The 18,655-nt window shown below is 39.3% G+C and overlaps 1 protein-coding gene across 1 annotated transcript in view; it reads left to right on the forward strand.

Annotated features, from left to right (window-relative positions):
- The window catches only part of LOC122556380 (arf-GAP with coiled-coil, ANK repeat and PH domain-containing protein 2-like), a 181,625-nt gene that overhangs the window by 69,905 nt on the left and 93,065 nt on the right, over positions 1–18,655 (forward strand). The window contains exon 5 of the mRNA XM_087993958.1: positions 11,075–11,133. Within this exon, the coding sequence (XP_087850084.1) occupies positions 11,075–11,133 (59 nt within the window). The remainder of the gene's footprint in view (positions 1–11,074; positions 11,134–18,655) is intronic.

Here is an 18,655-nt window from a genome sequence, read left to right on the forward strand (position 1 = left end):
TATGGCAGGATGCAGAGCTTAGGTTTAATCTGTAGGTTGTGGAATGGATCCATTCTGCGTATTTGATATACTTTCATGAGGTTGGCCCTTCATTTTAAATATGCTTGGTGTGCAGGAAGGCATGCCTTTTACTTTGAACCAGGGTTCTTATCCTGCTTGACAATAATAGAGTGAGTGGCTGTGTCTTTCTATGAAGTTATAGATTGTATTGTTGAATTTTAACACATTCAACATCAAGCATTCACAAAGTAATGCTTGATGTTTCTGGGCAACTAAACAATTATACATCGACCTCTCAGTTTGAGAATTTGGGAATCTACAATAATATCATTTCAAATGCATTGATTTTAATCAATTTGCCATCGCAAACTAGTGGGTAGTTTGTATTTTTGTGGACCCAAGAATAGAGGAATGCAATAATAATTTGAAGATTAATGGTATTCAAGTAATAGATATTAAAAAAAAAGTATTTGTTTTAATATATGAATCCAGTATCAAATTTGCCAGTTAACAAGTTGAATTTTGGTGGTACAGTGTACAATGTACGTGCTTATAGAACAGCGAATAACCAAAGGAAGTCATGATCACAACTTTAAATTTGTCTGTATCTTTGATAAACTATTTATATGAAATAATTTTACCATGTGGATGCATTTGTTCTGCCCGTAAAATTAAACACTAATTAGGGGAGACATTTAGAGCTAGTTGAGTCTATTAACTTCGAAACTTAATATCACAGTGTTTTAAAAGCTGTGTTACTGGTGTATTCAATGATCTAACCTTGGGACTTCACAACTCTTATGTAAATCTAGCTTCTGACAGCATCATCTGACATTGTTCAACAGGGCAGAACCTTTCTGTTTTGATGGAGGCAAAGAGTGGGTGGTATTTACTTACTTTTATTCATTCATGGGATGTGGACGACACTGCCTGGGCCAGGATTTATTACCCATTCCTTGTTGGTCTTGAGAGGGTGGTGGTGAGGTGCTGCCTAGAGTTGCTGCAAATTATTTGGTGTGCTCTGGGGAGTGAGTTCTAGGATTTCAACCCATTGATATTAGAGGAACTGTATCTATTTCCAAATCCAGATGGTGAGTGATTTGGTGGCTACTTGCATGTGGTGGTATTTCCATGTTTTGGAGATGCCAATGTTGGACTGGGGTGTACAAAGTTAAAAATCATACAACACAAGGTTGGCGATAGCCTGGTGTTGTGATTTTTAACTTTGTATTTCCAAGTTTGCTTCCCTTGTCCTTCTAGAATATTATGGTCATGGATTGAAGAGTGCCTTCTAAGGAGCCTTTGTGAATTTTTCCAATGCATTTTGTAGATAGTACATACTGCTGCTGCTCAGAATTGGTAATGGGGGGGATGGATATTTGTGGAGGTGATGGCAGTCGAGCAGGTTGCATTGTTCTGGATGGTGTCAAGCCTCTTGAGTGTTGTTGGAGTTGCACTCATCCAGGCGAGTGGGGAATATTCCATCGCAATCCATCTACAAGGCATAAGTTAGGTCATGGTTTCGGGGAATCAGGGGATGAGGTACTTGCTGCAGTATTCCTACCTTCCAATGTGCTCTTGTAACCATTGCATTTATGTGACTACTCCAGTTGAGCTTCTGGCCTGTGGTAACCCTCAATGTTCATAATGGAGGATTCAGCAATGGTAATGACATTGAATGTCAAGGGGTGGTAATGGAATGGTCATTGTCTGACATTGGGGTAAATGTTATTTGCCACTTTTCAGCCCAAGCCTGAGTATTGTCAGAGTCTTGTGATTTTTGGGTATGGACTATTTCAGTAACCTGAAGTTTCAAATGGTGCTGAACACTTGTGCAATCATTGGGGAACATTGCGAATTCTGATCTTTTCATGACTGGGAAAAGATCATTGGTGAAGCAGCCGAAGAAGGTTGGGCTCTGGACACTCCTGCAGAAATCTCTGCAGCTAAAATGATTGACTCTCAACAACCACAGCCATCTTCCTGTGCGCCAGTTATGACTCCAGCCAGTGGAAAGATTTCCCCCAGAGTATTATTGAATTTTTAAAAAAATGTTAGATCTGTGCTTGTCCAGGTAAGTGGTGAATTTAATAGTATTCAAAGCTAAATATTAAACAGAAGTTTCAGAAGAAAATGGAAATATGGATCAAAGAGTAGGAATTAAATCAGTCATAAGTTTCAGTGCGGATCAGTGTGTGCAGGATTAGACAGCAGGTGCATGTCTACAATGTATGGAATAGTCTGGTTGAAATGCTTCCTTGACTCTGTTTCGCTTCTCATTACTCAATGTTAAAGAATTTGAGTTCTGTCTGTTCAGAATTGAGGGTGATAATGTACTAAAATATTTTAAGAGTAGTCATTATTTGTAACATAGCTGGATCAGCCAGCTTATTTGCATGGTGACCAAAGGAATACCATTGTTGCTAAGTAGGTGATTGAAGGAAAAAAATGTAATATGGAATATTTGTGAATGTGCAATTTATATAACTGAATGTTTATAATCCTTCACTGCATTATGGCCTCTTCATCAAAGAAATTAAAAAAAGTGTTACTTATGTTGGGGCAGAAATTTAGAAGGATTTTGGAAAGGAAAATCAGGACAGAATTTATACACTTAGTGGGAAGTTCCTGGGGAGTGTTGCTGAGCAAAGAAACCTTGGAGTGTAGGTTCACACTTTCCTTTGAAAATGGCATTGCAGGTAGACTGGATTGGGAAGACTATGTTTGGTACACTTGCCTTTATTAGTCAGTGCATTGAGTATAGGAGATTGATTAGGCCACTTTTGGAATGCTGCATTCAATTCTAATCTCCCTGCTGTAGGAAAGATGTTGTGAAACTTGAAACGGTTCAGAAAAGATTTACAAGGATGTTACCAGGGTTGGAGGTTTTGAGCTATAGGGAGAGGCTGAATAAGCTGGGTGGGTATTTTCCCTGGAGTATCAGAGGCTGAGCGGTGACCTTTGTAGACGTTTATTAAAATCATGAGGGGCATGGATATGGTAAATAGCCAAATTCTTTTCTTGCGGGTGGGGGAGCCTAAAACTAAAGGGCATTGGTTTAAGGTAAGAGGGGAAAGGTTTAAAAGGGACCTAAGAGACAATCTTTTCATGCAGTGTGTTGCATGCATGGTATAAGCTGCCAGAGGAAATGGTGGACGCTGATACAATTACATTCTAAAAGACATCTGGATGGGCACATGAATAGGAAGCGTTTGATTGGATATGGACCAAATGCTAGCAAATGGGACTAGATTTTTTTTGGATATTTGGTTGGCATGGATGACATAAAAATAACTCCGTTAAAACTGCATAGACAATTTATCTCGCCATCTTCCAAGAGACTCAAAATCTTAGTAAAGGATTCAGATGAATTTTTTAAGCTTCTAGAAGAGGTTAATGATAGTTATACAACTTGTAAAAAAAAAAACACTAAAGGGCATTATCATGGCTTATAGTAAATTTTCCTGTAGCCAATGATTTACTGAGGTGATAGCAAAGGATTAAGGGGGGGAAGAAAATTGCATTTTTGTAGATTTGACAACCAGATTTAGTTAAACGATAATGCATAATAAATATTGAATAATTATGTATAATGAAATACGGATACTGGCTCAATTTGGACACTGGCAAAATTTCTCACTGATAATCGGAGTGGTGGTAGGGGTGTAGTGTCTTTGCTAACAACGAACCTGCAGTATTTCTGTGCAAATATGAACTGAACTTAATAGCTCGGGCAGCTCTTTTAGAAATGGGGTTTGTGAAAGTAACAATATTGTAATAGACTACATAGTTCTTAAAATTGACAAATTAGTCTAATTATAAATTATCATCTATGCTAGCGTAGATTGTCCAAGCTAAGAATTTGTTACACATGTTTAGAGGATGTAGCTCATGGTAGTTTAGATTTTGATGGAAATCCTGAACTTGCATCAGTAATAAGTGATCAACCCCACCTTGGGAAGGGACCAATGACCTCTACCTTTTTTGAATATTTGAATGCACTGTACACCAGTTGAAAGGCTTTAATACTGAATCTTCAGACAACACAATGTTGGAAACCAGTTTCAATCAGAGGTATTTTTTTATAAAAGAGAAGAGCTTAATGCGTGGAGAAGGTTGGTAAAGTCAGTAAAATTTTTATATAACGTGGGAAGCAGACAGAACACTATTAAAGTTTGCTTGTTATGGATTGAAAATTTGCATATTCTAAGGAGTTATTGAACATAATGAGGGATCAGGTAATTCACACAACTGCATGTTACCCAGCTATGAAGACCAGTTTTCTTAATTCATTATTTTCCTGATGACTGACAGATCAGATTTGAAGGTCAAAAGAAGATCATTGGTCTCAACGTAACTACCGAAAGTGGGAACTGAACTCACATGTTCACCAGAAGGTGCGGGTCAGTGCTGAAATTACAAAACTAGAGAAAATTTAGTGTGTATACATTTTGAGATATCAGCTACATGGATATGCACAGAAAGGTTTTGATGCGACTTGTGCCACGAGCCTTCATTTTAGTATTCAGAGGCTTTGAAGGGCTGGGGACCAAAGTAGAAGAATAAGTTCACCTACAGCAGGAAAAATAATTTTGAAGGTTTTCTTGGAGATATTAGCAATAAATGTTTGGGAATGAAGATCAATTGACATTGAAACTGAATTTTTTTTGCAGGAAAATCCACTCAAATGGATAGTGTTTCTTCATCCTTCAAAAAAGATGCTGAACATAACAGGGTCAGTCTAGAAGTTAAATAAAGGTGTATTTGGCTTCTAGAATTTGGTAATTCTCTGTAAGATATGTCATTTTAAAAGTCTGCTGTTTCAGGTAGAAACCAGACCTTGTCATGCGTTATTTGCACCATTTGGGGACAACTTGCAGGCATCTTTATGGTACATATGTATGATATATTTTGTGGTATGAGAGCATTGAACTTGAAAATATTGTCATATCTGGCCTGAAAGCAGAATTAAAATTGAAGACCAGACTTCTGAGGCTTAAAGTACAGAATATAGAGGAACGTCAATTATCCGAATGACACTGGCGGGGAGTATTTTGTTCAGACAATCAAATGTCGGATAACTACAGTTCAAAAAAGCATCAGGACCTTATGATCTTGTTTGGATAATCCAAAATTTGGATAATCAAGGTTTCTCTGTAAATGAATTGAATGTCATTTTACATTAATGATTTTATTTGGAAAATGTTAGGCCCATTGCTTTTAGTCAAGGTAGGGCAATTTATGGATTGAGAATTACAACCTATTACAAATTCTAATAGGAGAGCTGAATTGTCTAGGACCTGAATTTGGCCAAATGACAATTTTGAGGTCTCAGCCTCAAATACAACTCTGAAAAATGCCACATGAAAAGAATTAAGTGGATATTATTTTGAACTTTCCATTAATGAGAAATGCCAGGAATGTGGGACTTAGTGTTTTTAGTGTTGCTTCTTATGTAAATTTGTCTTTGGTTCTCAAGTGCAGGAGAGGGAGATAAATGTTGCCCTTTGGCTTGGGGAAATTAAATGATCAGATGATAGTTGAAAATGCATCTTAGTGGCAGGAACTCTCTCGCTGAGGTGGTATGAAAGACCATTTTCATAGCAAAAATCTTGGAAGAAATTTTAGAGATTTGGCAGCAATATCCATTGAATGCTCCATTGATATGCTGTGGAATAATGTTCATTGAGCAAAATACCTGAATGTAAAAATAGCAAGATCAGTATTACAGAAGAGAATTCTCTGATTTGAAATAGGTAGATAGCAGCAGTCAACTATCTGATTGCTTTATAAAGCCATGAGCAAGCTCTAAGAAACTTAGAATTACTGCCAAAGAGGATGTTTTAGAATTTTAATATACATTGAAAAAATAAAATGATACAATCTATTGTCATTTTGTGTTATTTTTTGTTTTTTAATCATTCATCACCAGCATTAACTTGCTAACATGTGATTTCTCGCAAATTCCATGTCACACTCATAGAGTCATAGAGATGTACAGCATGGAAACAGACCCTTTGGTCCAACCCTTCCATACCGACCAAATATCCCAACTCAACCTAGTCCCACCTGCCAGCACCCGGCCCATATCCCTCCAAACCCTTCCTATTCATATACCCATCCAAATGCCTCTTGATTGTTGCAATTGTACCAGCCTCCACCACATCCTCTGGCTGCTCATTCTATACCTGTACCACTCTCGGTGTGAAAAAGTTGCCCCTAAGATCTCTCTTATCTTTCCCCTCTCACCCTAAACCTATGCCCTCTAGTTCTGGACTCCCCAACCCCAGGGAAAAGACTTTGTCTATTTATCCTATCTATGCCCCTCATAATTTTGTAAACCTCTATAAGGTCACCCCGCAGCCTCCAACGCTTCAGGGAAAACAGCCCCAGCCTGTTCAGCCTCTCCCTGTAGCTCAGATCCTCCAACTCTGGCAACATTCTTGTAAATCTTTTCTGAACCCTTTCAAGTTTCACAACATCTTTCCGATAGGAAGGAGACCAGAATTGGGTCGTTGTGTGGCTGATGAGCTTGATCCCAGAGCTACATCTCTGTCATGTTTGGCAGGTATTTCTGGAAGATAGAATTAGTCCTCACCCTTGATTACTGGCATTTCTTTCTCCAGTTCCTTTTCTGTACTTCCTCTTGCTGATTGTGCCCTTTCATACAAGAGGTTCCTCCAAGTTAGTTTCTTCTGAGCATGGCTCTCCCATGTGTTGATGTCCATGTTGTATTTATTTTAGATAGACTTCAGAAAGTCTTTGAATTATTCCCTTTGTCCTATTTTTGTTTGAATGCCTGCCTTAATCTGGACAAAGAAGATTTGCTTTGGTAGTCAGAACTTGGATATACTAAGCACATGGCCAGCTTAGTGGAGTTGGTTTCGGATGATCATAGCTACGATGCTGGCTCCTTCAAGGGTGTTGTTGTTAGCATCTTGGTTGATGCAGTGAATCGACCTTCAATGTTGGTGGTATGTCTGCAGAGACTGGAAATGGCATTTAGACATAGTCCAGTTTTTGGTGCCATGTAGAAGAGTTGGAGCGATGACTACCTAATACATAAGGATCTTTATCAGTTCAGATACTGCGATAATCAAAGACTCTGTCATCCATGGTGATGCTAATGGTTGGTTCTCCGTGTTGATGTCAGCTTTAGATGAGGTGGCTCCAGAAAGGGGCAATGTTCCACATTTAGAAGGTTTTCTTCATTGGTCTTAATGTTAATGGTGGGATAGACAGAAACCTTCCCTGGGATGTGTTGGTAAGGGATTTGAGTCGTCTTGAGGTTGAGACTGAGACCAATTCTTTGGTAAGCGTCCGTGAATTCATTAAACGAGGGTTGACTATTACTTTTTAAGATTGTGGTTGAGGTTAAAAGGTTTTCCATTCATCTGTACACAGAGTCCACACCACTGGGAAGCTTGTTCTTAACAAAATGAAGCGTGGTGGCAATTAAGATGGAGAAAAGTGTAGAAGGTAATGACACATCCCTGCCTGAGTCTATCTTGACCTTTAATGTTGCCATTAGTGAGGATCGTTGCTGACATCTTGTCATGGAGGAAACTGAGGATGTTGAATTTCTCTCGCTAGCTGTTAACACTATCTTCCCTAGCACTTTCCAATTGACGGAGTTAGAAGTCTTGGTCAGATCGATTGAACGTCATAAAGAGTGGTTAGTGTTGTTCCTGGCGTTTTCTATTGGAGCTGTCAAGTAGTGAAAGTGTCCATAGTTCCTCAGTTTAGTCAGAAGACACAGTGGCTTTCCAGAATTTCTTCAGAGACTGTGAGAAGGCACCCAATGAGAATTTGGCCGGCGGGGGGGGGGGGGGGGGGGGGGGGGGGGGGAGAGAGTGGTGATCCTCCAGGTGATGGAGAATAGGGAGATTTCTCAATAGTTCTCTCAGTCCACTTCATTTCTTGAAGATGGTTGTGGTGATGGTGGTGGCAGCATCCCTGAAAATGGCAGGGTTTTCATGTTTGTTTGTCCCAGAGTTTCAGGAACAGTTGATTTTGAGGTGTTGGCTAAGCTCTGCTCCTCCAAGTTTGAAAATCTTTGCTGGAGTCCCATCCATCCGTACAACCTTTCCATTTTCACAAATTTCATGGCGACTTTGACTTCTACCACATTAGGTGGAAGTCTGAGATCATCTTTGGAGAGCTGGTGGATTTCCACATCTTCTACTTCTCATCTATAGTGTTTGACAGTTTAAGAGTTCTGCCCATCAAAAGCTGGTGTTTTGTGTTTCTTAAAATGATCCCATCCTTAATCCACACTGGTTTGAGGTCAACGGCGTTGGATCTGTATATTGCCTTTGTGGCACTGAAGATGCTCCAAGTGTCATGCTTGTCAGCAAAAGTTGCAACTCCTTAGCTATCAGTTCTTATTTTAATTGTTGCGGATGTATGAAAGGGTGTTATCATCTGTCTGGTCTGGTAGAGATGGAACTAAGCAACAGGTGATGGTTATATGATCAGGAGATAATTGGAATGGGTGTGAGAGTGTTCTCCGTATGTGTCTAATTACTGTTTAGGTTCGAAATGGTGAGAGGTGGAATAAAAATTTGGTCAGAGAAAAACGTCCCTGGACTTTGTCCAACCAAAATTTTACTGTTTCAGATAACTTTAATCAACCTGATCAGATATGCTTTGATACCCCTGGAGCAGATGGGACTTGAGTCCAGACTTTCTGGCTCACCTTACCGTTGCTGTTAATAACTCTCACCTGGTTTTGTCACCTGCAAACTTGGAAATATTACATTGAGCCTTCATATCTAAGTATTTATTTAGATTGTTAATAACTGGGGCTAAAATACTGATTCTTGTGGAACCCACTAGTTGTGGCCTTCCAACTTGATAACGATCTATTTATTCCTACTCCCTATTTTCTGTCCATTTAAAACGTTCTCAGTCATACTAATATATTCTGTATTATTCCATGTAGTCTTAATTTTGTTTACTAAGCTCTTTCGAGGGACCTTATCAAATGTCTGAAATTCTAATCATGCCATATCTACCAGTTTCTTGTCATCTATTTTGCTTATTGTATCTTCCAAGAGCTCCACAGTTTTGACTTCCATTTCATAAATTTACATATTTTAAATCAACATGTTCTGATCATTAGAGGAAGGGGCCATGCTACTGCAGCACAAGACACTACTTTATAAGTTGTTGTTGTTCATATTATATCCTTTTATTATGGTTTCTAGCATTTTCACTCTCTCTGCAGTGAACTTCAGCACCATCTGGTCCAAGTCTTTCATCTACTTTAAATTCTATTAAGTTACTGAATATTTTTTAAAAATATTGCTAGGTTGTATTACTACTTTTACACTAATCCTTAGATTCATAATTTTTTCCCCAATGAAGACCTCCCTGAGACATTTGCTTAGTTTCATTGCCGTTTCCAAGAAGAAGACATTTAGACCATTACTGGGATGATAGTTTGAAGGTGTTCATGATTGGAGATAATGGCAACAGTCTCTGGATCACAATGGGTAAATGCTGATCTATCTAAACCCAGAAATATTATGGAAGTATCAGATTGTCAGCAGTTGGACTATAGTTGCTTCTAACGTGAAAGGTAGTTGGGGTCAAGAATCAACATTTCCAACTGGAGTTCAGGCTTAATATGCTTCAAGTTTCCAAGGGGAAGAGCCCAGACGAAACCATTTTTGAGATTAGGATACAGACTTCTCTACAAATCAGTGACTATCAGACACTCAGCAGTTTTGTGTGGTCAGCAGAGAGAAGGTTGCTTGGATTTCTAAATCACCACATTTGAATGCCGGAGAGAGAGAAGACACGGGTGGAAGGCCACAACTAGTGGGTTCCACAAGGATCAGTATTTTAGCCCTAGCTATTTTGTTGAAGCGGCGCATCCCTCAGCTATTTAAGGATTCAAGGAAATTCCCCCTGGCGTGGTCAGATGCAAAAGATCACTGGGACAGCCTTTTAATACTGGAAATGGTTTTAAGAAAGTGACTGAAGTAAGGGAAGTGTTTTGAGAAAGTTTGGTACAGGAACTCATTGGAAGTTGAGACAAACTCTAGGCCAGTGCAATGTATGTTAAGTATAAAAGAGGAAAGTTCCCCTTTATTTAAAGTATATAAGCTGCCTACTATATCAAAATGTTCAGTCAATCAAATATACATCTTAAAATGTGAAATATGTTGTGTTATTCTTGAGCTATTAGGTGATTCGTTCTAATTTATCTCAAATTATTGGCCACCACATGAATCGTAAAAAGGCTTTAATGTGAGGAATAATCACTGGTGTGAGGTGTCTGAAGGGTATCTATCTCCGCATGTACTAATACCAAGAAAAATGAATAAAAGTGTTATGTGGTGAAAGTAAGAAGTGAATTGGTATGAAATTCTTATGTTGTAATAGAGATGGAACTTGAATAAGATTTTCCACAGCAAGATTTAAATCTGCGACTTGTAAGATGTTAGTTTGAAAAGCCATTTGCCAAAATGTAGAATCAAGCTATTTCCTGGCCTGAAAATAATTTGGAAACCATGGCCTGTATGTGGTTATGGCAAAAATGTACTTTGAGTAATCAACAGAACCTTGATTGTTTACAGATGAGAGAGTCTCTATATGATAAATGGCTTTTAATCAGTTTAGTTCAAAACAGGGAACTCATTATTTGTTAGACATGGTATAATAAGTATTATTGTCAATATGAATATACTTTGTGGGATTTGAGAGGAGAGGTGGGAAAAATTCTTTTGAGGATGCATTGCCTAAACAGAGAATTGATAATGGTTACCTCCCTTAACAAGAACCTCAATGTTGGACATGAAGGAATTTGCTGACAGTTGCAAATTCAATTGCAACTGTAAAGAGCAATCCTTAAATATATTTAATGTATGAGAGCAAGTATTGGATTTAATTACTGGTAATGTCAACATATCTTTAACTAGAGAATAAAAGACTGCTAGATGTGAAGTCTCAGACCATGAGTAGAAAATTACACTGGATCATGCACCATGATTGTTTCTATTGATTTAAATAATTATGGTCTAGTAACTCTTGCCTTGATTGTAAAATATTTTATTTTGTATTTCAGATTCTGTTTGACCAAGCCCAAAGATCCATCAAGTTACAACTTCAGACATTTGTTAAAGAGTAGGCATCTTTTTTTTGTTCTTCTTATTCTTTTAACCATTAAATTTTGCTTAAATGATCAGACACAGCAGAAAAGACGAAGTCTGTAAAGCTCAATGAAACTAGGAATGATATACTATTTTGGCATTTAGTGATACTTCAGTTAGAAAAACACAAGAATAATTTCTTTTTGTGAACTGTATCTCTTGTAACAGTTGCTGTCGAGACCTTGGCACCTGCACAAAAGTAGTTGCTATGCAGTAGTTTAGGTGTACGTACGTACTTTGAGATACTGTATCATAGTGAGATGTACAAGAATTAAGCATTTTTACATAATGACAGTGGTACTGGATCTAATTATTTCTATATTATCGTTGGAACTTTTTTCCTCTGAAAGATCGGTTGGAATCAGTTTTCATCATTATAATAATTCTAAGCCATAGTAGAGTCATAACCACAGAAACAGACTCTTCGGTTCAGCTTGTCCTTGCCAACTGCACATCCCAATCTGACCTAGTCCCATTTGCCAGCATTTGATCCATAATCCCCCTTGAGCACTCCTATTCATATACCCATCCAGACGCTTTTCAAATATTGTAATTGTATCTGCCTCCTCCACTTCATCTGGCAGCTCGTTTGATACATGTGTCACTCCTCTATGCGAAAAGTTTACCCCTCAATACTTTTTAAAATCCTATCCCTCTCACCTTTAAACATATACCTTCTAGTTTTGGACCCCCCATCCTAGGAAAAAACCTTAGGTATTCACCTTTATTCACGCCCCTCATGATTTTATACACCTTCATAAAGCCTCAATGGTTCGATTGGGGAAAAAAAAAATCCCAGCCTGCTCAGCTTCTCCCTATAACTCGAACACTCCAACCCTGGCAACATTCTTGTAAATATTTTCTGCACCCTCTCAGGTTTAACAACATCCACCCAATAGAAGAGTGATCCGAATTGAACACAGTATTCTAAACGTGGCCTCACCAATGTCAGGTACAGCTGCAATATGACATACCGACTCCAAAGCTCAACCTTCTGAGCAATGAAGGCAAGCGTGCCAAATGCTGCTTTCACTCCATGTCTAGCTGCAACTCTACTTTCAAGGAAACGTGTTGCTGTAGCCCTAGGTCTCTTTGTTTGGTAACATTCCCTAGGCACCTACCATTAAATGTTGAAATGTGCAGTGCTAGAAAAGCACAGCAGGTCAGGCAGCATCAGAGGAGTAGGAGAGTTAATATTTAGGGCGTAAGCCCTTCATTAGAACATGCCTGGTGAAGGTCTTATGCCCAAACGTCGACACTCTTGCTCCTTTGGATGCTGCCTGACCTGCTGTGCTTTTCCAGCACCATCCTTTTCGACTCTGGTCTCCAGCATCTGCAATCCTCACTTTAACCTACCATTAACTATATGCCCTGCGCTGGTTTGCTTTACCAAAATGTAACACCCCATGCTACAATCCGTTACTCTTTGGCCTATCGGCCCATCTGATCAGGGCTGGTTGTACTGAGGTAATCTCTTCACTCTCCACCACACCACCTATTTGGTGTCATCTGCAAATTTACTAACTGTGCCTCATATGTTCACTCCAAATTGTTTCTACAAATAACAAAAAGTGGTGGATAACATTACAGGAGTGTCTTACTCTGCTATCTTGTCAAGATATCCCACGTACAAAGCCATGTTCAACATCCTTGATCAGACCTTATCTTTGCAAATGCATATAAATCCTGTCCCTCAGCATCTGCGCCAACAACTTGCCTACCACTGACGTAAGATTCACTGGTCTATAGTTGCCTGGCTTTTTCTTGCACCCTTTCCTGTTGACTACTGGGGACCCTACAGTACAATCCCAACAAGGTGATCTGCCCATTCTTACTTCTCAGCTCCATCCATTTTAACTTCATTGCATGATCTCCCAGGAATATCCTCCCAATTACAGCTGTAATGTTATCCCCCTTCCTCTCTTGCACCCTTTTCTATTCTTTCTATAGCATCTATACTGTGGGACATTATGCTGTCAGCCCTGTCCATCCCTGAGCCATGTTTCTGTAATAGCTATGATTTCTATATCCCATGTTCCCAGCCATGCCCTAAATTCATCTGTTACCTGTCAGGCTGTTGCATTGAAGTAAATGCAGTTTAATGTATCAGTCTTGCCTTGTTCTCTGCCAAGCTCTTGTCTGCCTTGCTAATTTGACTTGCTTCCCTCATCTACTGTACCAGCCTCAGCCTTTCCCTTTTCTCCTACCAATAGGATTCACAGCCAAACACATTTCCTGTAGACATAATCTCTAGAAACATTCGTACTGTCCCTGATCTCCGACATCTAATAGGAAGAGCACATCACCGTCCTGAAAGCCATTTCTGCCCTTTTAACAATCTACAGATGCAGAAATTACCTAAAAACTGCCACAATCCACTTTGTTCAAAAATGCAGCATTGGCATAGTCTTGCTGCTCAAATATTTGCTTTGCCAGTCCTGAATATTAAAAGTCAATCAAGAGACAGATCATAGGATGAAAATAAGCACCCTCACTGTATTTACTGTTATAGAGTTACAAAAAAAGTTAAGATTTAGAACTTTCATACATCTTAAGATCAAACCTTTAAGCTGATGAATAGTTGTCCTCTTCACTTGAAGTGTTAGGCAGTGATTCTTTTTTTCAGTTTCATATCAATTATGAAACTGCACTGTTTGTTTGGTGAAACCTGATCTTCAGAGCCCTTATTCAGTTTCTGTGTTACAGCTGTGAAATTACACATGTTAGTGGTTTCATAAAAAGCCAATCTCCAAGCCTTATGCAATTCCTCAATCTTTGACCATGCCACATAGTCACTCTTTGGAAACACTCTTGTATAAGGCATTTGACAAGGTTCCACGTGGTAGACTGATTAACAGGGTTAGATCGTGTAGAATACAGGGAGAACTAGCCATTTGGCTACATAATTGGCTGGAAGATAGAGGGTAATGGTGTTGGAGGATTGCTTTTTGGACTGGAGGTCTGTGACCAGTGGGGGTGCCACAAGGATCAATAATGGCTCCACTACTTATTGTCATTTATATTAATGATTTAAATGTGAATGCAGGAGGTATGGTTAGTAAGTTTGAGATGATCTCAAAATTAGTGGTGTAATGGACAGTGAAGAAGGTTATCTTTAGAGTACAACGGGACCTGGATCAGTTGGGCACAGTGGCTGAGGAGTGGCAGATAGAGTTCAATGCCAATAAATGTGAGCTGCTATATTTAAGTAGGGCAAATTGGGGCAGGACTTATACACTTAACGGTAAGGTCCTGAGGAGTATTGCTGAGCAAAGAATGCTTGTGATGCAGGTTCACAGCTGCTTGAAAGTAGAGTTACAGGTAGACAGGGGGGTGAAGGTGGTGTTTGGTACGCTTGTCTTTATTGGTCAGTTCATTTAAGTGTAGGCATTGCGAGGTCATGATGCAGCTGAACAAGACATTGGTTTGGCCACTTTTGGAATACTGTGTTCAGTTCTGGTCTCCCTGCGACAGGAAAGGGTTCAGAAAAGCTCCACAAGAATGTTGCCAGGATTGGTGGGTTTGAACTATAGGAATAGGCTGAATAGAATGAGTCTCTTTTCCCTAAAGTGTTAGAGGATGTAAGTAACCTTAAAAGAGATTTATAAAATTATGAGGGTGTGGATGGGTGAAAAGTCAAAGTCTCTTCCTCAGGGTAGGAGAGTCTAAAACTAGAGGACATATGTTGAAGGTGAGAGGGGAAAGATTTAAAAGGGACCTAAGGGGCAACGTTTTCATGCAGGGAGTGATGCCTGTATGTAATGAGTTGCCAGAGGAAGTGGTGTAGGCGAGTACAGTTGCAACATTTAAAAGGCGTCTAGATAGGTATATGAATAGGAAGGGTTTAGAGGGATACGGACCAAATGCTGGCAAATGGAACTCGATTAATGTAGAATTATCTGCAGGACAAATTGAACCAAAAGGTCTGTTTCTGTGCTGTACATTTCTGACTCTGACTTGACTGGCTTTTGATTTGAGAGAGTACTACTGTGGATATTTTAGAAAAGTATGAGAAAGATTACTGAGACATGCATTGTGAAGTACTGAATAAAATGGGTGAACGAGCAGTGTCCTTCATTACCTAATTAAATACCAATTTGCCATTTTTGTACAATGTCTATAAGATCTTTTTAAAGGATTAATTGTCATGCAATGTGCTGACACATTGTAAACAACTTGCCTTATGTGTGGCTTTTCCCATTGGCATAACAGTGACACAACTGAAAGCAGGAAATTGGACTAGTTAATTTCAACAGTTTTCAAATACTTTTATTGACAAAACTATTTGAAATTTACAACATGGTCGTGCGTTGACAGTGTGTTGGCTTTTTGTTAGAGAAATCAAATACAGCTTGTCGCATCACCATTTTATAGTCATACAACACAGAAACATACTGTTTGGTCCAACTCGTCTTTGCTGGACATAATCCCAATCTAAACTAGTCCCATCTGCCTGCTCCTGGCCTAAATCCCTTCAGGTTTTTACTATTCATATATATATCCAAATGTCTTTTAAACATTGTAATGGTATGCGCATCCACTACTTCCTCAGGAAGTTAATTCCACAAGCAAGCCGCCTTCTGTATAAATGATTGCCCCTCATGTTTTTTTAAATAGTCATAGAGATGTACAGCATGGAAACGGACCCTTTGGTCCAACTCGACCAGATATCCCAACCCAATCTTGTCTCACCTGCTGGCACCTGGCCCATATCGCTCCAAACCTTTCCTACTCATATACCCATCCAGATGCCTTTTAAATGCTGTAATTGTACCAGCCTCCACCAGTTCCTCTGGCAGCCCATTCCACACACACACCACCCTCTATGTGAAAACGTTGCCCCTTAGGTCTCTTATATTTTTCCCCTCTCAACTTAAACCGATGTTCTTGAGTTTTGGACTCCCTCACCCCAGGGAAAAGACTTTGTCTATTTTTCATATCCATGCCCTTCATGATTTTATAAACCTCTATAAGGTCACCCCTCACCCTCCTCTGCTCCAGGGAAAACAGCCCCACCCTATTCAACCTCTCCCTACAACTCAAATCCTTCAACCATGGCAACATCCTTATAAATCTTTTCTGAACCATTTCAGGTTTCACAACATCCTTCTGATAAAAGGAGACCAGAATTGCACACAATATTCCAAAAGTGGCCTAACCAATGTCTTGTCCAGCTGCAACGTGACCTCTCAACACCTGTACTCAATACGCTGACCAATAAAGGAAAGCATACCAAACGCTACCTTCACTGTCCTGTCCACCTGCGACTCCACTTTCAAGGAGCGACTAACCTGCACTCCAAGGTCTTTTGTTCAGCAACACTCCCTAGGACCTTACCATTAAGTGTATAAGTCCTGCTAAGATTTGCTTTCCCAAAATGCAGCACCTCACATTTATCTAAATTAAACTCCATCTGCCACCCCTCAGCCCATTGGATCATCTGATCAAGATCCTGTTGTAATCTGAGGTAATCTTCTTTGCTGCCCACTGCACCTCCAATTTTGATGTCATCTGCAAACTTACTAACAATACGTCTTAAGATCACATCCAATCATTTATATAAATGATGAAAAGCAGTGGACACAGCAGCGATCTTTATGGCACTCCCCTGGCCACAGGCCTCCAGTCTGAAGAACAACCCTCCTCCACCACCTTTGAGGTCTTCTACCTTTGAGCCAGTTCTGTATCCAAATGGCTAGTTCGCTCTGTATTCAATGAGATCTAACCTTGCTAACCAGTCTCCCATGAGGAACCTTGTCGAACGCTTTACTGGTCCACATAGATCACATCTACTGCTCTCCCCTCATCAATCCTCATTGTTAATTCTCTTCTCATCTGAAAAATGTGCTCCCTTATCATGAAATCCCCCTTCCTCAAGGAAAGAGAGCTACCATTAACTCTATCTGTACCCTTCAATATTTTATTAACTTTATAAGCTTCTATAAGGTTGCTCTCAACTTCCTCTGCTCCAGTGAAAATAGTCCCAGCCTATCCAATCTTTCTTTATAACTCAAATCTTCCATTCCCATCAACATCCTGGTAAATCGTTTTTGAACCCTCTCCAGCTTAATAATATCCTTCCAATAACTGGGCAACCAGAACTGGATACAGTATTCTAGAAGAGGCCTCACTATTGTCCTATACAATCTCAACATGATTTTCCAACTCCATTGCTTAGTACTGTGAGTATAGAAGATCTTCTCTCTTTCCGAGTATGTTCAAGACTGAGATAGACAAGTTTTTAATGAGCGAGGAAATCGATCGTAATAGGAAAAGGCAGAAATATGGAATTGAGAATTATTAGGAAAATCAAGATTCCATCTGACTCATGGAGCACATCTTTTGGAAAGTGAAACCTGCAGCTGCTGGAGATCAGAGTCGAAAAGTGTGGCGCTGGAAAAGCACAGCAGGTCATCCTTGGATGCTGCCTGACCTGCTGTGCTTTTCCAGCGATACACTTTTCGACTCCTACATCTTGTATCCATTGCTCCAGCACGTCCTTAATCTTAATTCTGACTTGATATGATGTTTAATTTTATACTCCCTCACTGAATTGGAGAGTGCAAATGTGCACCAGCAAACAACAAAGGGCATTCAACAGTCACAGAGAGCTTGCATTGTCTTACAGGCTAAATGTCCAGCATAGATATTATAAGCAATAGATAATACACAAATTATAAACAATGGGTAGTTTTCAATGCACCAAATCTGTCTTACAAATTAAAACAAGATGTATGCAGTTCAGTGTGAGACAACAAGTGAAAAATTGTAAAGAAGATCTTCTTTATTCTAAAATATAGTTTGCTGGCAAAGGAGTTGCTCTATTTCTTTTTGTTTTCCCTCCGTTTTACCTGGGGATAGAGAGGTTTCTGTTCTCTGCAGATACTGATTGATTGATTGAATAAATACTTTTTTTAAAATTAAAAGCTGGGAATTGCAAGGAAATGTTCAGAAGAATTATAGAGACAGCCTGATGTTATCAGTATATTGAAATGGGCAGACAGGGAACATGACTAGCGGAGGGTTGGGAAATGAAGGTTTGGAGACGATGTTGGAAAATGAAGAATATAATAGGGGAATAGAAAACTAAAGTTGCAAAATAGGGGTCTGTACTTAAAATGGGTAACATGAACATAATTATTTCCCCTTCTTTGCATAAGCAAAAATGGACTGCTTGTTCTTGGAAATTCTTTTACAAAACTATAATTCCCATAAAATGAGGCCACTATTTTATAAAGTAAATCTGATAGAAATGTGTGCAAGTTAAATGGCTTTATGGTCTGTCACGTGGTCTTGCCTCACAGTCTCTAACTAAATTTCAAAGCATTATTGCACCAGTAAGTCAGTTACTGATGAACTGCTGACAGCTCCCAAAACATCAGGCATGAGCAGCTGCTGTCGACAGAAATAATTCCTCCAGAGGTGAAAAAGGAGGACCATTACAGTGGATATAAGATATCTCAGAATATTAGCTTGTCCAATTTACTGTACATCAG

The sequence above is a fragment of the Chiloscyllium plagiosum genome, unplaced genomic scaffold, assembly GCF_037043375.1.
Source record: "Chiloscyllium plagiosum isolate Xiang-an unplaced genomic scaffold, Cpla_swu_hap1 HiC_scaffold_13, whole genome shotgun sequence".
NCBI lineage: Eukaryota > Metazoa > Chordata > Chondrichthyes > Orectolobiformes > Hemiscylliidae > Chiloscyllium > Chiloscyllium plagiosum.